Here is a 27236-nt window from a genome sequence, read left to right as displayed (position 1 = left end):
TTCAGGCTTCTTTTAGTTGTTCTTTGCATCGTAGCATCAGTGAAATTTCACGCACAACCTGATGATCATGTCTCTCTCTAGCTTGAATGGAACTATGCCAAGTACAGCAGAACTTCGTGACGATGTGCTGATCTTCAAAGGTCCTGTAACCTATGACATCGCAGGCACATACATCTGTGACGCCACCAACAGCATTGGGACAGGCTCAGCATCCGTTGAGGTCATTGTCACAGGTACATTGTTTACACTTCCTTCTGGACCGAATGCTTAACTGCTTTTGTGCATGTGAATATGCATGTCAATCTTTTAGGCTTTTACCCTATGCTTACACTCGACTGCCTCTGAAACATCACCTAACAAGCATTATCATGTCATTGTTGTGTCACTTAACAATGTGGACACTCACTCCCTGAAACTGTATTTAGTTCTTTGGCCCTAAGCTGTTTCGTTTTTATTCACTTGCTTGCTGGTGCAGCAATTTGCATGTGGCTGCAAGTTGTCTGCGTGTGGCTCCTGAATGAACCATGGTCTTTGAGGATCTCCTGAATCACATTTTCCTTTTCGCATGCTGTTAGCATAAGGTGTGGTCTATAGAAACTTGATTAGAAACATGTTGGCATTTACTTGTGTGTTCATGTTCTTCTGGGTCTCTTTGGTGTAGTGTCGGCACCTGGGATTGTACAAAGAAAAGAAAACTCTTCCCCATCCCTACTCCCTCCTTCTACCCATGTTTCTTTTTTAAAGACCTTGTGAAACTAAAATTGTGCTTTGTTGCTTTTAGTCATGCCCATTATGCAAGTGTACTCCTCAAAGTTTTATTTAATTTTTTTTTTTTTTTTAAAGCACGTTTACACTACTGTTCAAAAGTTTGGGAGTTAAGTAAGATTGTTTCTTTGTTTTTTTAAAAGAAATTAACTCCTTTATTCAGCAAGGATGCATTAAAATGATCAAAAGTGACAATAAAGACATTTGTAATGTTACAAAACATGGCTGTTTAAAGTAAAGGTGCCCTTTGATAGGTTCCTAGACCCAACTTCCTGTTTCAACAGGAAATATACATCGACACATGAAAAAAAACTGTGCACAAGGTCTTTAACAACCCCATATTTTTATACTAACTGGAAGTGATCAATATGACTACCTCTCTCCTTACCCAGAATTCCCTAGCTACCCACACGGGGTGACTCAGGAGCAACAGCCAGCAGGTGCCATCATTGGTGGAGCTGTTGTTTGTGGCACAGTGCTGTTGGCTGCCATTACGCTCCTGATAGTGTTTTTCTATCGCCGGAGACGCACGTTTAAAGGAGATTACAGTACCAAGAAGCAAATCCTTGGAAATGGCTACAGCAAGGCTGGAAATGTGCCGCCACACTCCTCGTTACCTCACAGTCTGACCTTCTCTGAAGAATCAGATGAAGAGAAGAAGCTGAAACTTTACAGAGGCTCCAGTGTCTTAGGAGGAAGCGCTCAAGAGTTTCACAACTGCCATGACAGCAGGATGAAAGCCTACTGCACGGGACTGATCGAGGACCATGAGAAATGCAGATGTAATGAGCAGACTTATTTTTACGAGTATGAATCTGAGGTGGAAGTCTCAGTGGACATGGTTCCTCAAATGGACGGCTCTGTCATCTCTAAAGAAGAGTGGTATGTGTAGAATTCAAAACGTTGAACTTCTCAGCATGGTCCTTTTTTGCTATCTTCTCGTTCTGTGCCATCTCCTTCCTTTTGAAGCAGGCTTTGGGATCCAAACTGACGTTGGATTAGATTCACCTAGACAACATTGTTGGCATGAAAATCAAAATGATGATGGTTGTTTGAAGATTGACCAGTGTTGGGGAAAGTTACTTTTAAAAGTAATGCATTACAATATTGCTTTACTCCCTAAGAAAGTAACTGCAGTAAGTGCATTACTTAGTTACTTTTTATGAAAAGTAATGTTACATTACTTTTGCGTTACTTTTTCTCACCTGGGCTGGGCTTGCTTGTTTGTTTTTTAATAACAACAAAAAAAGTTATATTTTTGGCAAATGTTAAGGCCCTTTCACACCAAAAGTGAAATGAATAAGCCTCAGGCTGAAGGAAATGCATATTTACGCCTGTACAGTAGAGAGCGCAGCTCAAACAAACCTTTCAGCTGTACTGCTATTCTGGATTAAAAAAAGAATAGGATACAGGAGAAGGAAGTTCAACACTCTTATTTCTAAATCTACACTAAAGTAATTTCTGCTTATTCGTATGCTTGAATTAGATCATTGAATGTCAGCAGCAAAGACATTGGTTAATAAAGTGAGATTAAAAACAAAGTATATTTGTGTAATTTAATACAGTTAATTATTACAGGTTTGCGTAAAATTCTGAGATTGCATTTCACTGTTTTTATTCATTTTAAGGAATACTGAATGTTTTTGTGCAAGTGAGATGAGTAAATGCATGTTCACATTTAGTCTAGAACTACAGTAACCATTATATTTACACAGCGCAAACAACACCTCTGCACTTTATTTCTCTCACCATGAGGACAAGAGAGCTGTCAGTCAATAAATGTGAAAAAGTAACTTACGTTACTTATTTGAAATCATCACAATCCTTCACATAGAAGACTATCCCATAATACATTGCAGTAAACTCACTGAAAAAGAAATATAAATAAGATGGTGAACAAGGCAAGTGTATGTTGTTTTATTATGCAGTTAAGTTATATTTCTTATACCTAAAAAGAGTGATATACATATTTAAATGTTATTAAAAATGAATTATTTTGCCAAATATTTGTGTATGTTGTGGTTGAAATTCCCCTAGGCACCTGACTTAAGTTTAACGGGAACCCCTGACGCCTAAAAATAGCCACTCTGATTACATTGGACAAAGCAGATGCTAAAGAATAATATTCTGACTTCATAAGATGCCTAAGACTATAAGTATACTGACCACATAAAATGGCAAAGACTATAGCTACTCTGACCAGTGTTGGGGAAAGTTAATTTAAAAGTAATGCATTACAATATTGCGTTACTCCCTGCAACTAATGACTAACGCAATTATGTACTTTTCATAGAAAGTAATGCATTACATTCCTTTTGCGTTACTTCTCACCTGGGCTGGTGAGAAAAGCCCAGGTGAGAAAAAGGTGACCCCCACCCAGGTGTAAAGACCCTTTTACACCAAAAGAGAAATGAATAAGCCTCAGGCTGAACGAAATGCAAATTCATGCCTCAATTGGATCATCAAAGGTTAGCAGCAAAGACACTGGTTATTAAAGTGAGATTAAATATATTTGTTTAATTTAATATATTTAATTATTGCAGGTTTGTGCAATATTCTGAGATTGCATTTCACTGTTTTTATTCATTTTGAGGAATACTGACTGACTGGCAAGTGAGATGAGTAAATGCCTGCTCATATATAGTCTAGAACTACAATACCCATCATGTTCACACAGCGCACACAACACCTCAGCACCTTGCGCCCGATTTCTCTCAACATGGGGACAGGAGAGCTGTCAGTCAATACATGGGAAAACAAAGTAACTTGCGTTACTTATTTGAAAAAGTAACTTAGATATTTTGTTGTAAATTATGTAATAAAAAATGTAATAGTTACTTGAAAAAAGTAATCTGATTGTAATGCATTACCCCCAGCACTGACTCTGACTACAACAGACGCCTAAGAATTATAACTACAAAAGAATACAATAGTTTATAGAATAAATGCATGGCAAAGGTGGCATGATTCATTATTATATTATCATAATTTTTCTCTAATATAATTGGTTCTTCATATTGGTTCTGTATAATTCTCTGTTACTAGCTAAAAGCAAAGTTGGATTCCTTGATACTTCAGCTTGTTGCTCAAGTCATGATGTTAAAGGTTATTTTTTTCAGACAGCTGTCTAGTTTTGTTTCCTCTTTTGTTATATTCAGACAAGTGTTATTTGGCCCGAGTGTTGGGGACATTTATGCATATAAATGTTAATCCAGCAAGAAGGAATGTTAGTTATGATTAATTAAAAAATTCCTTCACAGTGTTTATGCATATAGAATATTGTTCTGTTAGCTTAGCAACATGCTAATTTAAAACTCTATTGAAATCAATTCTGAGTTGCATTCTCCTGTGCGCAACACTATTTATGCGACCCAGCGAGTTTCTAACTATTTAGGCATCCAAAATCAGTCACTTTCCATGACATCTAGGATGTTAAATTATTAGGTTTTGTAACAGTGCTGTTAGCTTTTCAACATGCTAACTTCAAACTCTATTGAAATCAGTTGTTTGTTGAGTTGTCCTGTGCAGAGTTTCTGTTGAGCTAGGTGTCCTAAATCGGTTATTTTCAATGATGTTTAGGATACTGGCTCACTAGGTTTTGTAACAGAGCTAATATCACTAACATACACTAGGCATTCAGTACAGCCCTTTAAAATGGACATCAAGTTTGGATGAGAATACATGTCTTGACAGTGCCATTGTTTTGAGAAAGCAGTTTCGCCTCGGTATAGTGTTCACTCAAGGACAAGTAAAACTGTACTATAACCTATAAACTGTGAAAGTCTTACACTGTGGATATAATTTTATGCATGATTCTTGGAAACTTTGCCTTGTTTTGTCAGATACTGTGTTTTTGTTATTGAAACCGAATAATGACCTTCTGCCTGCTATAAACACAGGTTTCATAATACAATACAATACTTCTCTGCACTGCAGTAGTCAAATATCACCTATTAAGAATATGAACACATGTAGATAAACAATCAAATACTACTGTGGCTGTAGCTTTCAAGAATCAGCAATTCAGTAATGCACGTCTCAGTGGCTGCAGTCTACAATATGAGGCATGCTTATGATGTTATGTTGTAATTTGAAGTTATTTGAGATGATACAAAAATACATTGTACTATACTGTATAAGTGGTGCGAATTGCTTTATGTAAAATGATTTTATATAAATGACACTGAGGAACATACTGCTTGAATTGAATTACATTAGCTTTTGGTGTTGTTCAGCTAATGGACTTCCCTAGGATGTGCTGTATAATATTTAATACATTGTGTTTTGTGCTATTTGAAAGAATTTGTGTTTATGTTTATTATGCTGCCAAGACAAACATATTCAGATATACAGTGTTTTTGCTGTTCTCGTTATTTGTATCTATTGTAAAATTTATTGTGAAGTGTTAATAAGTCTTGTGAATTCTCGGCTGAAATAAATAAAAACGTGTATCAAGTCAGTTAAAATAATCAAGAAAAAATTATATTATAAAGTCTTTGTCTGGTTGTGAAGCCTATTTCGGAGTGTCTATTTACACTAAGTGCAAATAGTGTCCCTTGTTGGCAAACGCTATTTACACTAGTTCCACCCACCAATGTCTGGTTGGGCCAAGTTTTAAAAAAAACACACTGATTTAAACGTCTTCAGTGGCACACCGGTAGCGAATACGGCTCACAGACGTGACTTTTAACGCGATTGACGTGGGTTCGAATCCGCCTTTTGCAGAGCTGAGGTGAGGTGCAAATAGTATCTGCCAATATAGATTACTATTTATTCATATTGCAAAGAACTGATACTTTTACTTGGTGTAAATAGAATCTATAGTTATTTCCACATAGTGTAAATAGCATATCGCTAAGAAAATGCTGCTATTGTCACTTAGTGTAAACAGAAAATATGCTATTTTCACTTAGTGTAAATAGCATCTATTGCTATTTTCACTTAGTGCAAATAGCTGCTGCCATAATATTTTGCTTCTGATAAAATATATCAAAATCAATAAATGAATAAGCTCCATTTTCCAAGCAGAGCAATTTGAGTATGTTTGGGGTCATCTGGTCTGGACATTCTTTGTGGTGTGGGTCTCTTATTTGAGGTTGGATATGGGTCTGTTTCGAGTGGAAACATTATGCCATTAACATCTCTTTTACAGCCATTAGAGCGCCCCACGACAAATCCCCTTTTTACTAGTTGCCATTGACATCATTGTTGTTTTATGTACACAGTGACCTAAGTGAAAGCTCCCATGAATACCTTCCATGGCAGCCCCGTTTGTTGGTATGAGTTTGCACAAAAGAAGGGCATGTAAGCTAATGTGAGCCGGATGTGTGGGTTTTTTTCTCATCAACACGAAACAATAGGACTTGAGCCGACAATAGAGCTATTCTCATTAATGTTAGAGCAGAAACATGTTTCAGAGGCATGTCACGTTTGAATACTTTCCGATACTTCACGTTTAAGTACTATCCGATTATTTAAAAAGTGATTGTGTGTTACGTAGTGTATATATGGTTGAATTAGCAAGGAGATGCAAAACATTTATATTTCCTGCAGAGAAACCCCAGTCACTGAGCGCTGCAGAGAGGGTGATGGGTGTCCTTGGATGGGTGATTGCGCTGGGCATCATCCTCAGTATAGCTGGCACAATATATTTGGTCAAAAAACAGCAGCGGCACAAACACGCAGGATCAGACAATGATTCGTAAGTACTCAACTCAGTAAAAATGCTACATTTGTAAAGATACCTGTTCCAAATCCTCACACTTTACCAATGAAGACTGTGTAATTACTTTCTTACCCCATATATATATTTTTACTTCCATTTTACCTAGCTAAATTTTACATCTTTATATATATAGTGTTAGTATATTAGTTTATATATACAGTCAAACCAAAAATTATTCAGACATTTTTTATATTTTTGATATATTTTTACTAGTGGGTGCAGGACACTAGAGTTCATTTATGTAAGTGAGGATAGCAAAATAAAGTAAACTGTGAGATATTATACCCAAAAATGTTTCATACAGTGGACTACCAGTAAAATTGATAAAAATTTGGAACAAAAAAATTATTCAGACACTTCGACCTGACCACATTTTGCTTAAGTGTTATCTGACATAATTAAGATAATTTTTTCTGACAGTTTAACTCTGTGATCTGGTGTGTGTGTGTGTGTGTGTATATATATATATATATATAAATATCTTTTTATTTTAATGTTTTATTATATATTATTATTTATATTATTATTATAAATGTAAACAATAATAATGTTTTAATTAAATTAAATTCAGTGTTACACATATTATATATAATGTTGCACATATATTACACATACACGCATACATATATATTTATATAACTTTATAATTAACTTGTATATTATTTATGTCATGTTAAATATATATGTAGCCTATTTATTCTTTTTAAATATAATTTAAATATAATAAAGCTGTCTTTATATTTCCATATATTTAAATATAATAAAATTATAATTATTACTATAATATTGTTATATATGACATTTAATATTATATTTTTTAGATTTTTTTTATATATGTGTGTGTATATATATATATATATATGTATAAAAATTCTAAAAAAAATATATATATATATATATTCTAAAAAAAATATTAAATGTAGTATATATATAACTATTATAATTATATATATATAATTTTTTTTTTTTTTTCCTAAAGTTTCTGACATCTAAGACATAAAACAAACTGAAACCGGCCTGTAGTTGTTTTATGGAATTGTTTTAGTTCTCTATCTCTCCCTCTATTATTGCAGGAACAGTTCTTCCCCTGCCCACAAAAAGCCTTCTTCGTCTAAAAAGAAGACAGCTGATGACTTCCAGGTAAGAGAGCACTCAGTAAAGCCACAGAAACACCAGTATAGCCTCTGTCCATTTTATCAGATGAAAAGAAGCACTAATGCACCATGGTCTGGCTACCGACCTGAATAGAGGTAGTGAGGCTTTAATGATAAACCTGAATTGCCTCAGCCTTAGTGAGTAGAGAGTGCCTCCTACTGGAGAAGAGAACAAACATGCTGTTACTGCCTCCCTGTTGAGTCCTAATACCTCTCACAAGACCCCATCAGGTGTATTTTATTATCACAGTGTGTTTTAGCAGTAACTCTGTATAACTTTCTTGAACTTTGCTACTTTTTAAACATTTATGTATTCTGAATTGGAAAAAATGGACCAGGTTTGAGTGTGTCAGCACCAGTATGCGTAATATCAGGGTGACGGTGTCAGCCGCTTGCCTGAGCGCGCTCATTAAATATACACAGCGCTCATTCTCCCTTTCTCTCTATCTGACCTTGTATCTTTGTTCCCACAGAGCCCCGGGAGGTTCTACGATGAGCTCCCAAACACAGCCGACTACGTGAGTTACCGTTTGGCGTGTAACAAAGAGGATTATCTGGAGCAGCACTCTCCTCCCATTCAACCTCCTCTGACCTTCCTGCCCCAAAACCCCTACACTCAGCACAGCAACCAGACCGCCATATTCACTTACCCCACACCCCCTGGCCCCATATCCTCATACACCTTCCCGAAAGAGCAATACGTATGAATACATTTGCGACCTCTCTCTCTTTCTGTCTTTATTCAGCTGCTCTGGTTATTGTGTACCTTTTTTGTATTGTGTTCTTTCTGGAATATTTAAAAAATTAGTTTTTTTAATTCTCTAAGCACAATTGGTTTTGCATGTGTATTTTCAATTTTTAATAATTATGTTGCTTAGATTTAAATAATTAGATTAAAGCATCAGAAGAGATTCTGATTCTATGTACAGAATAAATTGTTATTGTCTCAAAGTAGGTCGGTGGTCCGTACATCCCATGTACAACAGGCCCATATTGTCTATTGTATTCTGTACAGTTATGCATCACTCCATTGTTTTATGTCATTTGGGATTTTCACACTGTATCTTTTTAATTTCTGAACAGGTTTACCTAGTTTTACCTAGCTAAATTTAATGTTTTAAAATAAATATTGTATTTATTATTTTCAATACTATCTACTATTTTTACTTATTTTATATTAAAATGGGTCTTTCGTAATAGTGAAACTTGCGACAATCACATGATCTATGACCAATACTTCACAAAATAGTCATTATTCATATATCTTTGCATCTTTAAACTGTATGTGCTGTATATATATATATGTGAGATTTTTTTAATGCACCAGCATATTCCATTTATGTAGAATCGTGAATCTCTTTGGTCATTTGTTCTTTATTATTGTTTACATTATGCTTTGTGACATTCATGCACAAAGGTACAAAGTTCTTTCATCCACTGCAATATTAATAACTGCATAAAAAGTATTTATATAGTGTATAGGTATGAGACAGTGTGCAGAAATGTGATGCATTACATTATATGTATTTGTGTGTTATTAAAGTGACCAGCTGGTATTGAATAAGCTGTTAATGATGTAAATTAATGTTTTAACCACTTGTGATTTTTTTTTTCTCTTTTCTACTAATAAATAAACATTGGATTGAATATAAATTTTGTTTGGTTTTAATATGGCTGATTATATCTGATTATTTTGAATACTTTCTTGCATTTTACCAGGATATGATGATGCAACGCAATGCAAAGAGTAATGAGGAAGTGATTGTGATGATTACACAAGATTTATAATAAAATAATCTGATTAAATCTACTTATAGATTGCATTTAATATACATGACATACTGTATGCCATCTGGCATGAAAATGACAGATCACAGCTGGTTTCGTCTGGTTACAGAATGATTTGCACTAATCACATAACTCAGATTATGAACTATTTGTACGAGTGTGTTTGTGTGTAAGTAGTGGAGCAGCTGTAAACCAACTGTCTTTCTTGTGTTCAGACCAATAGTACTTGTATAAGAACCTATTGTATTACATAACAAAATAACATTATTCACAATGGTTATGTAATATCATTTAATCTTTTTCATTGGCATCTGTGTATTTGGGTTGTGCTCTCTGTCTCTCTGGTGTGTTTGTCCACTTTACATGGAAGCGTAACATGAGAAACTCATGAATGAATGTAGGGAGGCACTCTGTTTCCTCTGCTTGGCTGAGCCGTCATGGATGGAAACACACACACATAGTACAAGTATAATTCTGACCTCAAACCCAGAGAGGGGATGAGCAGGGATCTGTGATTAAAGTGCATCTCCTCAAGCTGTGAACCCAGCAACTAACCCTGGAATCTAAATACAGAATTATTATTTTTATTTAATTGCACATTAGCCATGGCCTACCTTTATATGCAGCCTGCATTAAAACATTTCTGTAGTTAGACATGGACTGCATAGATGGGTCAATTTAACAAATCCAAACTGATAAAAAAAAAAGTGAAAATGTAATTCATAATTTAAAATCTGTGTATCTATGAATTAATGCTGTCAGGCCATTATTAAAGCACTGTTACACAGCAAAATCCCCAGAGTTAAATCAACTCTGCTCAGAGTACATATGGTCCCTCTCTAAATAGTGTTAAAGTAACACTGAAGCAGAGTTAAAGTTAATGAGATAATTAAGCAATTAATACTGTGACTTAAGTCACTTGTAGTTCTTGTGTTTTTTCTTATTTCTTCAGTGATTCTGCTTGTTAACAGCAGGTGTTCATCACTAATGCACAATCATTACTTAATTAATTGCTTAATTATCTCATTAAATTTAACTCTGCTTCAGTGTTATTTTAACACTATTTAGAGAGGGACCATATGTACTCTGAGCAGAGTTGATTTAACTTTGGGGATTTTGCTGTGTATTTAATATTAGCAATTTATATATATATATATATATATATATATATACATATATATATATATATATATATGAGAATAAATCTTTGTGTTGGAACTCTGCATGTATCAGAGGTTTTTTCTTTCTCACTGCGGGTGATGGAATGTAAGAACGGCCATCCATCCCACCACCCTCAATAATAGATGAGACACAGCTATCATTGTGTCATCCTAAACCTTTCTACTCCAGTCTGCTATATTCTTGTTCATGGAGGGGAAGGTCTGTGAATTATTCAAGCCAAATCAGTTTAGAGAGACTCAGTTGCCTCTTTCTCTCATTGAGCCTGTGGACTTCGACTGTAAACATAAGCTCGGAGAGGTCACATCATATTTATTGGATATTTCTATCTTTTTTGGAGACAGCTGTTGTGCCTTTTTACATATTGGTCAAGGCATTGGACATGAGATCATGGCACCATGGTCCAAAGAGTTTTAGGGGTGCCTTATATCTGTCTGACTGTTTTATTTCTACCCCTCATCCAAGGTAAGAAATTCAACATCCACTTTCAATATTTTTTAATATTCTATTGAGTGCTAATACTTTCAATCATACATTTGTTAGCTGCTCCATTTGATTAGAAGTATTTGTGTTCTTGTTCAGACTCTGATATATATATATATATATATATATATATATATATATACACCCTTTGTAACTAACTAAATGCTAATAATATCTTGGATCACTGCCATCTTTATTATTATTATTTTCTTAAATTATTAAACAATATTGTGTGCTGTTCCAGGCGTAGAGATCTTGGACCCGGGGCAGGTGGTATACAGTGAGACTAAGACCAATGGAGTGGTGGGACGTGGAGTGATCTTGGAGTGCGGCCCCACCTTGCCTGATGTCTACATCTGGGGTTTCACCCAACCAGGCACAGACACCATCCGTGCTGTGGTGTACAACTTTGGGAAGGGTCCCAAAATACAGAAATTAGCCAATGACTTGGGTGATCTGACAGTAATCAGCAACAGCGCCTCTCTGTCCATTGAGAAGCTTCTTCTGGCTGCAGAAGGAGTGTACACCTGCCAGGCACTGTATGATACCCCAGAGGGAGCCAAGCTGTATTACTACTATGTATTTCTGCATGTTCTAGGTCAGTGGTAATCAGAGGTTGTCTAAGCACTGTCTGAACAATGGCTGACCATGTTCAAGGTTTATTTAGATTGGTGCAGAAACCCTAAATTACCATCATACTGTATGTTACTGGTATGCCCAAAAGTCTTAACTAGAGTATACATCAAAACTATTGTTGTTGTATTGTTTACATCAAGGAATTTTGACTAAAGAAGTCTTGTGACTAACTAGCGATTAAGCCAGTTAAGTATAACTTTGGCGATTAGCATGAATTGTTTGTTACCATCTACTAAATGTAAAGGTAATTTCCAATAGAAAAACAAAACAAAAAAGGGAAACAAAGAAAATGTTAAACCGAAATAACATTGACTTTTTTATTGTTTAGGTTGTGCTAGTAATGCTTTCATATTTTACAGCCACTCTTTCTTGGTCTATCAGTAATGAGATTCCATTTTGTAATGACTTTAACAGTGCCAGTTACCAAACCTTACATTGTGATGAGCGACTCTTCGCCAGTGGAGGGCACTTCAGTGACCATGCGCTGTGGCCTGGAGAATGGCACGGGTCCTATTAATTACATATGGGAACAGGAGAGCCGGGAAAGCCAGCTCACCATCATGGCCGAGATCTATGATGACAACCGATTCAATGTCACTGACGTCAACCGCAATCACACTGGATGGTACAGGTGTCTTGCCAGCAACCAAGTCAACCAGCAGCGCAGTGACAGAGTCTGGCTTGACATCATTTGTAAGAGACTCCCAAGTACTCTTTGAAATAAACAACACAGTTTGGTGCATCATATAATTTGATATGAAAAGAAATTTAAAGAGAATCTGCTAGGAAAACATCTCTGTTTCTTTTCCAGTCGGTCCAGACCAGCCTCAGATCGATGTCACCCCTTACTCAGTGACAGAGCGGGGTTATTCCGCCCTGGAAAAAGAGACGGTTTCCCTCCTGTGTCAAGCTTCTTCTAATCCCCCGAGTCAGTACGTCTGGTTCTACAACAACTCCCAGGTGTACACAGGTCCACAGTTCACCATCACCAAGGTCCTACGCATGCACACGGGCCACTACGCATGCCTGGCTCAGAACACTTACCTCAACACCCGCTCCAGGAAAACCATCACCCTCACCGTCTACTGTGAGTGCTCCCACAAACCCGTGCCTGGATTCTAGTGGCCATCTTTGCTGTTTCTTCAATCTGTCCTGATAGAGTTCTACAGCTTCTTCAAGTTTGCTTCTGAAATTTCTTGCCTTTGCTTCCTCTTACATCTTTTCCTTTACACAAACATGCTCACATGAACATACAGACAGTTACGTAAACAAAGGTGTCAGGATTCCAGAGTGGCCGATTGTGGACCTGCATCTGGAGGAGGTGAAGGACAGTTCTGAGAGCTGAAGGTATACAGCAGGTGTGATTGTTTCTGTGCTATGACAAGTCGAGAAAGGCAAAAGACCTTGTTTTGTCATAACACCTCAATCCCCCCTTCATGCCTTGAATGTACATCTATTCTTGACTGACCAGGGTGCTAACAACCCTACCAATACTGTATACTAACACAGCAACACCTTCTCGTGATATGTCTTAAAGTCTGGCTCAGTTGAAACAGGAATGGTAAAGGCAAATCCTAATGGGTGATGTTTTTTTAGCAGATGCCAATCCAATATTTCATTACGCTTAAACTTTCTAGAAGTCGAATACCTCTTACTTCTATTTAGATAAATAAGACACCTAATCCGACCTCTTCATTCGGCTCAAATTCAGGAGTGCTTCTCTGCCTCTATCAGTTTCCAAAATTGGCCCAAATTACCCTGGATCCATTTCACTGCCCTTTGTTACACAATGGTTTTGTTCCCACAGATCCTCCAGATGGCGCTCCAACATGCTCGATCCTACCAGTAAGCAATTACACTGACCTGGCCCTCCGCTGTACCTGGGAGGGTGGTATCCCTGCAGCCAGTTTGAGATGGACCCCGTATGTGTTTGGAGAAGAGAGTGAGGGACTCGCAAACATCACCAAGATTCAGAAAGGTGAAGAGACTGCAAACAACACTGTGTTCATCTGTCAAGGCTCACACATCGCATCAAATGAAATCAAGAGCTGCAGTGCCAGAACTTGTAAGTGTAAAACTAAGAGCACCTAGTCCACGTTGAGATCACGTCAGTAAATAATTTATACATGCTCTTGATCCCAGGGATGCCCTCCGGGGAGCCAAAGTGTTCTGCATATGCAACTCGAAATAATGAGTACCTAATGCTGTCCTGCTCCTGGGAAGGTGGGTTCCCTCGAGCCCTGGTGTGGTGGGCCTCCAGCTCAGGGGACATGCAAGGCACGTCTGAGGAGAATGCCAACATCCTGGTTCTGCGGTCAAGCGCTACCTACAGTGGCAAGGCCTTTATATGCCATGCAAAACATCCATTGACTAAGACAAAACAGTGTGCTTTAAAGCTGGGTAAGAAAACATCAATCATTTTTCAGCACTCATTTAAAACAGTTAAATAATCCATTTAAAACGGTCTCCTTTCTTACTGTCTTCAGAGGCACCAGTTCTAGTGACCCAGCGCAGTGTGATGTCTGTCTATGAGGGTAGTGATGTCCAACTCACCTGTATCTTGAGTAGAAACTACCCTGTCACAGAGATCACATGGTACAACAACCTGAAACAGCATGTGAATGAGATTCCTAAGAAGTACGTCCTGGAGCAGGCCGCTGCCTGGACCAACTTGACCTGTGCGGGAAACGGACAGCGAGACGGACAGTGGCCAGTACTGGTGTTCAGCTACTAATGCTGTCGGAGGGGCAGAGATTCCCATTATGCTGATGGTCAAGAGTAAGCAAGTCTTTAAGTATTGTACTGACATTATACTTGATATACAGTACTTACACAGGTACACTACAAAGTACACATGCACATGGAAGGATACTACTGTAACTATCTCAACTGAGGTAGCTCATTAATTGCTTGTTATACATAAATTAATAACTTTCTAAATCATCCTATTCAGGGTATCCAATGCCACCAAATATAAGCATCAGTAGGATCATTTACAACAGTCGTCAACGGACAGATGTTGACCTAGAGTGGCAGCTCCAGACTGATGGTGACCTCACCGGCTTCTTTATAGAACGCCAGAGGCTCCCTGAACCTGTGAAGAAAAGAAACGGTGGTCTTCCCTGGCAGAAATTGGTAGATCTGGAACCTGATTCCCGAAGCTTCCAAATCAGCAATCTGGATCCCACAGGAACCTATGCATTTCGCATTACTGCCATCAACCATCGCACCATTGGAAACCCTTCAGAGACAAAGAGCCCAGGTGAGAACACTTACAAGGTACACTGAAAATCTGATCCTCAATGCACATATAAACATGATTTACATCAAAATACCCAAGAAAAGCCGAATATAATTTGATGCTGTTAACAAATGTTAAAGATTAAAGTGTTTTGTTCTTGGGAAAATTGTTTTTTTTTTTTTTAAGTTATCACTCACTGAATATCTAATGCTGTTGTTTTTTGTTTTGTTGTCCATTCAGGTGAAATGCACACTTGACCACTTCCATACCCACACATCTGCATCCTTCTATCCCTTTCCTCTTACACGACCTGCCTGTTAACTTACCCTTTGACCTTTCCTGACATTACTGTCTACTCATCTCATTCTATCTGATAACTTACCTCTAAAAAAAGAGCATATGATCATATATGCTAATAATATATTGTTCCCCAAAACCAGTAACATACATTACAATCGATATTATGGAGTAAGAGCTCTTATAAACTCTGATTAAATGTCCGATTGCCATGGTACACTATGCAATTGTGACACTTATATTGTGAAGCTGATATAGGTATGCTGTCTTCCAGCCGACCCTCCATTCAATGCCTACCCAGCTGTGATCGGGGCAGCCATTGGGGGCATGATCATAGCCACAATAATCACTGTACTGCTCTTCATGTATGTGGTACGGAACCGCAACAATAACCCACGTGAGTTACACATCCTTAAAGTTTAAAGAAATACAATTTTTTCATAGTTAACACTAGCATGGCTGTATGCTAATACCATTTTTAACACTTTACAGGGCTTCATGACTTGATATTTGGAAGGTACGTTTTAATAATTGATATTTTACAGGTATTTGATTGCTCTTTACTATTTATTTACTTTACTACTATTTGTGTATTTCAGGCAGAATAGCCAGTCTAGAGAGAACATTAACTTCCCTGAAGATGAGGTTCCTGGAACAGCAGAAGGGGAGAATGGTACAGGACAGCCAAGTTCATCAGCTAGTCCAGGTACTTCACGCCATTGACACTTCCAACTCATACCAAAACAATTAGAACCTATTTTGTTTACTTCAATAATAATAATAATAATAAAAACTTTCTCTTACAGCAGCATCAATGGCACTGCCAAGGCCAACCGCAACACCTACAAACCTTCCCCCTGGTGAGGAGCCAGTCAACGTAACTATTACTGTCATGGCCTCAAGCTAAAGACAAGGCTGATCATAATCATGTTTGTTACCATAAATTTACTACTGGGGGAATCAGAAACACATTCTCATCATCAATAAAAGTAAACTAAGAAAGGGGGGGGAAATGTGTTGAATGTAATTTTATAAGATCAACTTAAGAGTTTACAAGCAAGTGTCTCCCATTTAGATAATATCTATAAAAGATATTAACAGTAGGATTGTTATATATATTTTTTTCTACATTTACCACTTGCTTCTGAAGATAATACAAAATACATTTTCAGCAATCCTACACCAGTACACAGATTTTGAAAGGCTTATGTGTTTTTGCATTCATCAATGAACTCAACTGACTTTAACTGCAATCACATGGTTTGAGGTAAACCAATCATTTAGGTAAATGACTATTTAATATTTTTGAATGAATTGTCTTTTTAAGCAAAATGCACTAATTTCTGAACTCAGTGTTTAATAAAATGAAGGCTGAACATGACTGGAATGAATTAGATTCTTTCTTTAAATTTTTCTTCCCCTTTCTAATTTAAATAAAGCTGTCAAAGCCAAACAGCATTATTAATGACAGATTTATTTTAAATTTTGTTTTCATGCTCAATTTTACTTGCATCTTTTTAAGGGGCAGAAAACAAACCCTCTTCTTCACAGTAACGGAACACAAATGAACAGATGAACTAAACTTGACAGTTTCTCCTTACTCCTTCACTCACTGATCAGAGAAACAGACATATACAACTACAAATATACAAATCCAAACATGTTCCACAATCATAAAACAACTTAGTGTGAGTGTGTGTACGCATGTGTGAATGCAGACTTTGCATGTTAAAATGTAGACACACATCAATTCAAAGGCAAAACCTTTTGGTTACTAATAATGTCAGACAGCTTCAGTTTCAGTTTCAGGAATATTCTCTTGAATTCCAAACCGTCCCCCTAGAATACAAAAGAACAGTTTTGAGAAGACAGAACTTAACTATTTTAAACAATAATATTATTAAAAATATATTAATAATAATTATTCTTTATTCAAAGATTCTTGATAGTTTTAGTTGTGTTGACAAAGCAGTTAATTTAGAATCATCATAGAGAAGTACATGCATTAAAGCCATAAATTATTGCATAAAAGTAAAACACTGATTTTGCTTACCTTTGACAGTCGGAAATCTACTAAAATGCGTTCCTCCATTTCCAGGAAGTGCACTATGAAGATCAGCTTATTATTGCGGCGATCCATTGTGGACACTGTCGCCTATGAATAGAAAGAGAGAAAAAGGGACAAAAACAAGAAGATTAATGCATTATATGGTTCAAGATTTAGTGCTAAGTATTTAAAATACTTTAATGTAACAACTGATTGTTTTATCTGGTTACCTGATTGGTGCAGCTCTGTTTCCATGTGTGACCCATAGCAATGCAGGCATCACGGAGAGCAATGCAAGACGGCTCTGCCTTCACCGTGGTAAAGAACCTGGTCATCCTTCTCACCAACCGCTGCCATGGGTTCTGGAAAAAAAAAAAAACATTTTGTGGTATTTAATTTGTATTTATTAAATAAACAAATGGGTTAAAAAAAAAAAAAATTACCCATAACTCATAATAATTCAGGTGATATATTACTACAATATGAGTGACATAAAATTAAAGCACTACTATGGAATAAGAGCAAACATTTTTGACAGACATCATAAACTAAACATGCACAAAAACATAGAAGGAAAAAACAGTAAGACAGCATACTAGGGCTGCCCTCGACTTAAGATTTTTCTGGTCGACTAGTAGTCGTTCATTTTAAGCAACTAGTCGACTAATCGCACATTTATTAATGAACTATATAAAAATAATAAAGAGCCTTTAATGCCTACATAGCCTAATCAGCATTCAAACGCAAGCATTAAGCTTGCCACAGCACACCGGCAGAAGAAATGATTTTGAATGCGTCAGGGATAAACAGCAAGGAGATTGCGTTAACATTTTAATAATTAATTGATAAACTAGTGTTTTCTGTTTTTCGGCTGCAGTGATGAAGTTGACGATTCTGACTCGTCATCTCCTCAGTAGTGGACGCACCTATATGCACGTTTCATACAGATTAACCTGAGAATATATATGTTTTCCATTTGAATTGGTTCATTTAAATGTTGGCATTTCACTTTCTATAGATATATTTTTGTCTGTGAGGCAAGTTTACATAGAGTTTCGGTTCCTTTTTTTTCCTCGGCGTGCTCAAGTTCACAGAGAGAGACAGCAGAAAGCGCACCCTGTTTGCTTTCATTATTTTACAAAAGCACAATGTTTTGTTGTTATTGTGAGTGCACGCAAATAAAAGTAGACCCTTCAAAGATTCAAAAAATGTATTACTCTGATCTGTCTGACCAAAAATGAGTATTACTAAGTGCAAGTGGTCACACCAGCGGCTCCATGTTAGCTGTCCTATAGTAAGCGCACTACTATTCAGTTTTTACTTTTTTCCTGGGACTAATCGACTAATAAAATTTTGGTCGACTAAGCCTCTTCTCGTTGTCTAACGGTTAGTCTACTATTAGGGGGCAGCCCTACAGCATGCTATCATTTTTTTATTAATTTTATAGAATAGGTTACCTGGCTGGCACCCGGTGTGCCAAGCAGTTGGGTGCCCAGCAACATGTGGTCAGGACAGGTAGGCTGCGAAAAGCTGACACTGATATCTGTATGCACTGTAACCTCCTTCTGTTCCCACAATCCCTGCGGCTCAGGCTGAGAGCTGGAGATCTGTGCTCTGTCATCACTGAGGAAACACATAGGTAGTAACGGATGTGCCCCTTAGAATGTAATATAGCATATACTAGTGAACAGTTTCTCTTCATACCAACCTTTCAATCAGCTGCCATTTACATTAATTTGTTGTACTGACCTGTTTTTTCGTCTCAGTTGTGCGAGTTCTGAGTCAGCCCGATGCATCTTGGTTACTGGTGTGTCACTCTGTCGTTTTACTGCTGTGGTCAAAAATTCAGATCCAAAAGAATCTCAAAAATTCTTAAAAGACTCACAGAGTTACTGAGCTGATGTTTGAAAGCAGTACCTGATTTGAAACTTCTGCTAAACCAACGATGTTTCTTAATTTCAGGAATGGTGAACCTGTCCTCTGGATTATGCAGTAATATCTTGGATAGCAGACCTGACAAAAAAAAAAAAAAAGACAAACTATAGCATCACAGGTGTTCTGAGTGGTTTTTAAGATGTTTCTATGAGGTTGTTAGGGTGTTCTGAGAGGTTGCTTTCTGGCCCAAGTCAAAAGAGCCCACAGTTCTATGATATTCTGGCCTAAATAAAATATACTGGATTAAATAATTCTAAGATGCTTACTCAGGGGCACAGCATCAATTTTCTTCCATGGTGTGAGGTAGATCTTCTTCTCCAGCCAATCTAAATATTCCTGACAGTTTTCGCTCGGCTGGTCCCATGGTAACTCTAAGGAAAAATACACTACATGTTAAAATCTTGACATTAACATGCTGTTTCTGAATGACACACAGAATACTGTTGTCCTACCTCCAGCTAACATTGCAGTGAGCACAATACCACAAGCCCAAGTGTCCGCAGGTTGAGCGTGGAACGCCGAGCGTGACATCAGCTCGGGGGCAACATAGGGTAGAGTGCCACACAAACGAGTCAGCGCCCGCTCTCGACCACGGTGACGGAACATGGTAGCCAGTCCAAAATCAGAGATCTTCAGATTATCTGAGTGATATACATATATACACACACACACATTTAAATTGTGTATATATAGTAAACAATTAATTTATAATATTTCACTTTTATTTTTCTATAATTATTTTTTTATTATAAAATAATATTTTAATAAAATGTTGAATACTATAATATATTTATGAATATTCTCCTAGCGTTAATCCCGCTCATTTGCAGGGTCTACTTCTTTGGAATTGTGCACACACACATTGGATTTGGCACAGGTTTTACTTCAGATGGCCTTCCTAACACACACTCACACATGCTCCTACAGCCAATTTTACATATCCAATAAACCTAACCTGCATGTCTTTGGACTGTGTGGGGGAAACCGGAGCACCCAGAGGAAACGGTGAGAACATGCAAACTCCACAAAGAAAGGACTCCCGGGGCTCAGACCAGGGACCTTCTTGTTGTGAGCTGACAGCGCTACCCACTGAGCCACCTTGCCGCCTCTACTTACTACAGTATTGTATGTTTAGATATTTATTGTTACTTTCCCCCCAATTTTTTCACTATTTACCACAGACCCCTTAGCACTCCCTTGCAGTTTGAAAAACCCTGCACTAAAAGATATATTCTTTTATGCTATTTTATGAGTGCCCTTACGCTTTTGTCGCTGTTGTGTATATGTGACCCTGGACCATAAAAAAACCAGCCATAAATCGCACGGGTATATTTGTAGCAATAGCCAACAATACATTGTATGAGTCAAAATTATCGATTTTTCTTTTATGCCAAAAATCATTACAATATTAAGTAAAGATCATGTTCCATGAAGATATTTCGTAAATTTCCTACCATAAATATATCAAAAATTTATTTTTGTGAGTGGATATGCATTGCTAAGGAGTTAATTTGGACAACTTTAAAGGAGATTTTCTCAATATTTAGATTTTCTTGCACCCTCAGATTCCAGATGTTCAAATAGTTGTATCTTGGACAAATACTATCCTATCATAAATGGAAAGCTTATTTATTCAGCTTTCAGATGATGTATAAATCGAATAAATTTAAAAAAATTGACCCTTATGGTTTTGTGGTCCATGGTCACATATTAGAGTGACTGGAACATTGTATTGCTAGAATCTGTTTTATAAGATTTAACAAGACCATTTAGCTGTACCTTTATCATCAAGAAGAATATTCTCAGGTTTTATGTCACGGTGTGTTATCCCAATGCTGTGAAGATATTCCTGTAAGTGAGAGAGATCTAGTTTACTACAAAGGCGGCTATAGAGTGAAAACTGTTCACAAAACAAACCTCAGTCAAAGAAAAAGTTTTAAAATAATCAAAAACTTACCACACCAGCTATTAACTGCTGAAAAAACCTGTGCGCCTCCTTTTCTGGCATCCCAACATCTGGTTCTGTTGGAATGAGAGTCAAATGACATTTTTGAGAAGAATCTTCAACATTCGCTTGTCACAAACATTCAGACCCCACCGGATCTACATTACAAGACAAAGAAACTAATCCAAAAGAGAAAAAGAAAAAAAAGCTCACCGATTCGGTCAAAAAGCTCTCCTCCACTACAGTACTCCAAGAAGATGTACTGTGTCGTCCCCTCACTCCTGTGCCCAAAGAAACGTACGATGTTGGGGTGTGAGAGTATCTTGCATATGCAAACCTCCTTCTTCACATTCTCTATACAATCCTTGGCCTTTGCCATGTCCACAACTTTGACCGCCACAGCTTCTTCTGTCTTCTTGTTGACAAGCAGTCGCACCCTACAATAAATTGAAGTAGATTAATACATTTTAAAACTTTAACTGATCAGGATGGCACTAATAAAAAATACACTGGTCACTTACTCTCCGTACGCCCCCTCTCCAAGGGTTTGTACCACATCCCAGTCTTTAACAAAAGGCACAGACATGATCTGATCTGTGGACACAAGTCAGGACATCACTGAGAACTCGTGAAAGCAAACCAGTTAAGTTTAACTCTATACAGTAATAAGCGGTTCTTGGAAAAAAGAAGCACAAAAGCTAAAAAGACTAGAACACTTACACAGAACATATTAGTTTTGAGTAAATAAAAATGATGACATATATGCTAAATATGACTAGGTAAGATATTGTAAACAGTGAAACGTCAACTTCGATAATCAGTGGCTGTCCGATGTCAATTTTATCATACTTTGTCATATAAACATACCTTACGAGTCGCGTATACCAGTGTAGAAAATGTCCCATGTGAAGCAGGTTGTTTATCAGCTCTTTTGGTATATTTACACGCTAAAAATGTCTACACTGAAATGTCCATATTAATAATACAAGAGCATCCGTCCAAACTTTGGCGCGTTCCGGAGACGTGACATCACCGGAAGGGCTTGGAGAGGAGAATTTTCAAAGTAAAAGTTTGGAGCGCCTAAATTAAGCAGTAACTTTAAAAATGAGTAGGAATAGTTTAGTATTAATTAGAGCGTTTTTACGAGAAAATTGTTTATGATTAAAATGTTTGTTTGTTGGGTTGGTTGTTTGTTTTTTCGTTCAAGCAATAAAAAAGTCATAAAATTAAGTCCGATTTTTGGGGCCTTTTTTGTATCGTTTCAAAGCTTGAAAACTATACAAAATAAAAGACAAGGTGATCAAGACAAATAATTTCACAGTCATAAGATTATTTGAGTTTTTGTAATAGGGCATTTAATTTTAGTATTTAAATGTATTTTAGGATAATTGCAAGTTGACAAAGTTGCATCATTATCATTATCATCATCATCACATAACTGAAGTTGAAAGGAGGCTGAAGTCGCATACCGTTGTTATGGCAACATCGCTTCAGTTCCGTAAACACAACTAACGTTAGACAGGTCGAGGGTTATTTCTCAAGCTACCTAGAGTCTGAGAAAGTGGAGTAAAAACAAAAACCATGTTGACAACACACCGAAGAAGGACACGGGAAATAACTGGACCTGCACATTCCGTGGCAGTGGTGAGTTATTAGTTATGTTGGCTTGACAAAATCAACACATACACAGAGAGAGAGAGAGCGAGAGAGAGAGAGAGAGAGAGAGAGAGAGAGAGAGAGCGAGATCTACAATTTTATGATGATGATGATGTTTACGAGACCAAATTTTCTAACATTAATGGGACCTGATCCAATGTTTGTTTTCAAAATCCCATAGACTTAAATTGATGGAAAGTTCAAATAAGTGAAAGTCTTCAAACTCCTATCTGTCCATCTAAGTTAATCAAGCCAACTGTTAACAGTTTGTTTTCAAACTTTTCACTCTAGTTTCATATTAGTCTCTTTTAAAATATTTTGAGGCACATTAATGAAAGATAGAAGAACATTTTCTATTGTGTTAGAGATTGTTTCTTTAGACCGTATCTTTCTCTTTGGGAAGACAGCAGATTTGATGTACATATTATGAAAATTTTTGTTAGTGTTAATTCAACTCATATACGTACATTTCAGAGAGCAAGACATCATTTATCTAATGACGTAGACAACCTGTTTCTGAGGAGAAGGAAACAGGAGGCGACACAGAATGAGGTGCTGGAGTTTACCAAGGATCAAAGCTCCTGTGATGTGAGAATGAGATGGGAAAGGAACACACAGCGCCGGATGGTGTCGGCCACTATTAGTAGACATCTAGAGGAAGCAAGAGAGCAGTACCAGATGGGCATTGATGAGAAGAGGGAAAGGTCTGATTGGAATAACCTCATAAATTATTAAGAAATAGTCTTTCACTGTAATGTAATGACTTTTTGTCTGGCTCTTTTTTGACAGGCTTCGTGAACTGCTGGAGTCAGAAGAGCAGGAACTCTTCAGGGAGATGGAGGCAAAAAAAGAGACCGTGTTGGAGAGGCAGGCTAAAATGCTTGAAAGAGCCACGACTCTACGAGAGAGAAGGGAGAGTGAGAGACAGAGACTTGTTGCTGATAAACTCGATCAGCTCTTCAGGTAGAAGGCAAAATCATTAGTAGTTGGACCATCTTGAACTTTGATCCAAAGCTACAAGATTTTCCATCTTCCTGTGTTTTAGAGAGCAGAGTGAGGAGCTGCGTACTGTGCAGATGAAGCGCAGACAGGATGAAGTCTGCACTGAGCGTGAATCTCAGATCCGTACTAAGGAGGAAGTGCGACGAATGAAAGAAGAAGAAGACAGACTGTTCGCTCAGATGTGGGAGAGTGACAGGCTGGCTAAAGAGGAGCGTCATAACCAGGAGGTTCAGCGTCAGAGAGAGAACAACCTCCAGCAGAAGACATTCCTGCAGACACAGATGGAAACGGCTGAGCAGCAGAGAGTCCTGGCCAAGCAACTGAAGCAAGAGGAGGCCCAGTTACTGGTACTGATCTTTCAATTCAATGAATCAATCAGTCAGATCAAGTTGAAATTATTATTAGGGATGCACAATATGTCTGTAGGTTATTGGCCAATATTTAATTTTTTAATTGATCTGCATCTGTCGATATTAAAAATTTAATTGTGTGTGCTCATTTTCTTTATATTTACATTCAGAGGACCTTAAAGGGAAATGAAAATTAAAAATGAAAATTGAAAATTCTGTCATTAATTACTCACCCTCATGTCGTTCCAAACCTTTGTTCACCTTCGCAACACAAATTAAGATATTTTTGATAAAATCCGAGAAACGTAAAACATATAAGAAGATATTTTGAAGAATGCGGGTAAACTAAGCAGTTGCTGGTCCCCATTGACTTTCATAGTTTGGGAAAAAAATACTATAAAAGTCAATGGGGACCAGAAACTGGAAACTTCTAGCAAATTTCAATACAAATATACATTTTTCATACAGTACATTATAATCACGTGATTCCTAAATTGACTTGCAGCATTGAATTTTAAAATTCGGCATAACATTTGTACAAGAAAAGCTATGCCATTGACTCTCGTAAACGCTGTATTCCTCAGAGAGACCAGAGGGAGATGCTTCGTCTGGAGGCAGAGAGAGAACACAGACAGAAGCTCCAAGACCAGGAGAAACGACGTAAGCAGCTGGACCTTTCACTTCGGCTGAAGATGAAGCGCCTGGCTCGAGATCGCCAGGATGAGCTGGCTCTGGATATGAGCATCCTGGAGCAGCTTTTGACTGAAGAAAGAGATGAAAAGCAGGATGAGGTCCTCAAAAAGGTTAGACTTCAGCTCACAGTGTGGCCAACAAAGGTTTTGGTCATCACTTAAAGGGTTAGTTCATCCAAAAATCAAAATTTATGAAATGTTCTTCATGAACAGCTGGAGCGTCAAGAGGAGCAGCACAGGTACCGGGAGTATCTAGCAGAGCAGCTCAAAGAGCAGAAACGACAAGAAGCTGAGACGGAGCAACTGTTTGAATCAGAGCTCCAGCAGACCTGGGCCCGCAGGGAGGCACAGTGGCGTCTGGAAAAGACAGCGAGAGACAGACTCATGAAGGATGTCATGGACACTCGCCGGTTGCAGATCCAGGAGAAGTGTAAGATCAGGCATTTTATATATCCATCTATCTATCTATCTATCTATCTATATCTATCTATATATATATATATATATACACCAGTCAAAAGTTTGGAGTCAGTAAGGACACATTCAATTGACAAAAGTGCCAAAGACATTTATAATGTTACAAAAGATATCTATTTCAAATAAATAAGGTTTTTGAACTTTCTTACCATCAAAGAATCCTAAAAAAATTGTATCATGGTTTCCACAAAAATATTAAGCATCAAGCAGCTGTTTTCAACATTAATAAAAAAAAATAATAACAATAATAAAAACTCCAAATCAGCATATTTAAAATATAAGAAAAACAAAAGTAAAAAATGAAAATAAAATTTATTTATATATATATATATATATATATATACACATACCATTCAAAAGTTTGGAGTCTGGAGATTTTTTTTTGTAAGAAATTATTAGGACACATTAAATTGATTAAAAGTGACAATAAAGACATTTATTATAATTTTACAAAAAAATTATATTTCAAATATATATATATTTTTTTACTTTCTGTCCATCAAGAATCCTGAAAAAAATTTATCATGGTTTCCACATTCCACAAAAATATTAAGTAGCACAACTGTTTTCAACATTAATGATAATAATAAAAGAAATCAGCATCAAATCCTCATATTTAAAATACAAAAGTAAAAAAAAAAAAAGTAAAAGTTTTTTTTTAATTGACTGTTTTTACTGTATTTTTGATTACATAAATGCAGCCTTGGTGAGCATAAAACTTTTCAAAAAAATATTTTAAAAAATCATAAAAAATCAATTTAAATGTATTTTATTATTATACATAAAAGTAAGAATAAAAATTAAAAATAACTTCTTCTTTTTTTTAAATTCTCTTTAGTGAACGACAACATGCAGAAACAAGCTGAGACGTTAAAAGAGAGAGAGGAGCTTGACCGAATCATTCAAGAGAACAAATTGCTGGATGAAGAAGAAAAAACTCGGTAGGTTCCTCTCCTTCGAAGTTTTTCAACTTAATCATACCTATACCAAAATGTACAAAAAATAATAATATTTTGTTTCACAAATGTCCAGTTTAAGGGAGGCCACTCAGGAGTATCGGGCTGATTTACTGGCTCAGATGCTGCACCGCCAGCACATTCGTGAAGCAGAACAAGCTGAGAAAGAACACGAGTTCCAGAAGGGTCTAATGTATCAGGAGCAGTACAATAAGAAGATTCAGGACATCCTTTCAAGGCCCATATCCAGCACCACAGCAGTTCATCCCTTCAGGAGACGAGAGCGTGGCTGCTCCAGCTCTGGTGGACAGTTGGCATAAATCCAACTCACAACATCATTAACATTTCTAACATTAGTATAAAATATTCTAAAAACAGTATAGAAAGAACATAGATTTTTAAAAAAAGGAACGTTCAGTGAAGTTCCTAATTTACATGCTAACTGACATGCTCATTTCTGAAAAACTATGCTGTGTGTTTTACTCATTTGTGTAATCTGTGATCAGATTCATTATCCCGTGTCAAAGTTTGTATTCAGACATAAATACAAGTCTGACTGGATTAGCTTGTTTTGATTTGCATGTTTAAAAGTCTATTATTTCAAGAGAGCAAATCATTTCAATGAATAAATTGTGAAGAGTGTCTTTTTTTTTGCAAATTAATGAATTAGACTAGAAGACTTTCTTATACACCACCTCTAACAGCAATCATCTAATTAAAAACAATGAGACACTGTCCACAGTTGCTATGAAACATGTACAGTACACAATACCAGGAGAGGTCAAAAGGCTGAGGTTTAAAAATGACACAATTATTATTGCAGATTATTTCCATAATGATGTGGCAACAAGTTTTAGACCAATAAGCTGCTGGGCAAAATGATTAGTAGGTGAGAGAGTGGGCGGTTA

The 27236-nt window shown here is 36.9% G+C and overlaps 4 protein-coding genes across 6 annotated transcripts in view; 3 read left to right on the top strand and 1 right to left on the bottom strand.

The window, feature by feature from the left end:
* Nucleotides 1-9286, top strand: part of nectin1a (nectin cell adhesion molecule 1a) — a 28886-nt gene extending 19600 nt beyond the window's left edge. Inside the window, exons 5-8 of one of the 2 annotated variants that reach the window (XM_051878709.1) lie at nucleotides 82-233; nucleotides 6319-6466; nucleotides 7564-7630; nucleotides 8118-9286. In XM_051878709.1, coding sequence (XP_051734669.1) covers nucleotides 82-233; nucleotides 6319-6466; nucleotides 7564-7630; nucleotides 8118-8351 — 601 coding nt within the window. In that variant the 3' untranslated portion in view covers nucleotides 8352-9286. The other variant, XM_051878708.1, reaches the window with a different exon arrangement.
* A 1400-nt stretch (nucleotides 9287-10686) lies between these two features.
* Nucleotides 10687-16520, top strand: LOC127504164 (V-set and immunoglobulin domain-containing protein 10-like 2). The gene is given in 13 exon segments (XM_051878664.1): nucleotides 10687-11076; nucleotides 11339-11692; nucleotides 12145-12423; nucleotides 12542-12817; nucleotides 13538-13795; nucleotides 13873-14130; nucleotides 14217-14407; nucleotides 14409-14508; nucleotides 14684-14992; nucleotides 15543-15665; nucleotides 15761-15785; nucleotides 15868-15974; nucleotides 16075-16520. Coding segments are annotated over 13 exon segments (2448 nt in total). The 5' UTR covers nucleotides 10687-11009; the 3' UTR covers nucleotides 16176-16520.
* Nucleotides 16521-16726: 206 nt separating this feature from the next.
* chek1 (checkpoint kinase 1) lies at nucleotides 16727-22240 on the bottom strand. 2 transcript variants are annotated; one of them, XM_051878663.1, is made up of 13 exons: nucleotides 22063-22240; nucleotides 21717-21789; nucleotides 21409-21632; nucleotides 21208-21272; nucleotides 21030-21099; nucleotides 19703-19891; nucleotides 19517-19621; nucleotides 19233-19328; nucleotides 19065-19143; nucleotides 18773-18938; nucleotides 17546-17677; nucleotides 17322-17423; nucleotides 16727-17107 (listed from the first exon to the last, which is right to left on the bottom strand). In XM_051878663.1, the coding sequence occupies exons 2-13, from the start codon at nucleotides 21779-21781 to the stop codon at nucleotides 17015-17017; spliced, it is 1386 nt and encodes a 461-aa protein (XP_051734623.1). In that variant the 5' UTR covers nucleotides 21782-21789; nucleotides 22063-22240; the 3' UTR covers nucleotides 16727-17014. The 2 variants fall into 2 exon arrangements, with proteins under 2 accessions (XP_051734623.1, XP_051734622.1); XM_051878662.1 differs by having other exon boundaries at nucleotides 19065-19146; nucleotides 22063-22239.
* A 99-nt stretch (nucleotides 22241-22339) lies between these two features.
* Nucleotides 22340-26972, top strand: cfap53 (cilia and flagella associated protein 53). Its single transcript, XM_051878661.1, has 8 exons — nucleotides 22340-22839; nucleotides 23326-23555; nucleotides 23641-23814; nucleotides 23897-24200; nucleotides 24788-25006; nucleotides 25109-25325; nucleotides 26211-26313; nucleotides 26405-26972. Exons 1-8 carry the CDS (start codon nucleotides 22777-22779, stop codon nucleotides 26646-26648), a joined length of 1554 nt encoding a protein of 517 aa, XP_051734621.1. The 5' UTR covers nucleotides 22340-22776; the 3' UTR covers nucleotides 26649-26972.
* The last annotated feature ends 264 nt before the right edge of the window (nucleotides 26973-27236 follow it).

This window comes from Ctenopharyngodon idella, chromosome 21, assembly GCF_019924925.1.
Source record: "Ctenopharyngodon idella isolate HZGC_01 chromosome 21, HZGC01, whole genome shotgun sequence".
Classification (NCBI taxonomy): Eukaryota; Metazoa; Chordata; class Actinopteri; order Cypriniformes; family Xenocyprididae; genus Ctenopharyngodon; species Ctenopharyngodon idella.
This window is presented reverse-complemented; position numbering and strand designations above follow the sequence as displayed.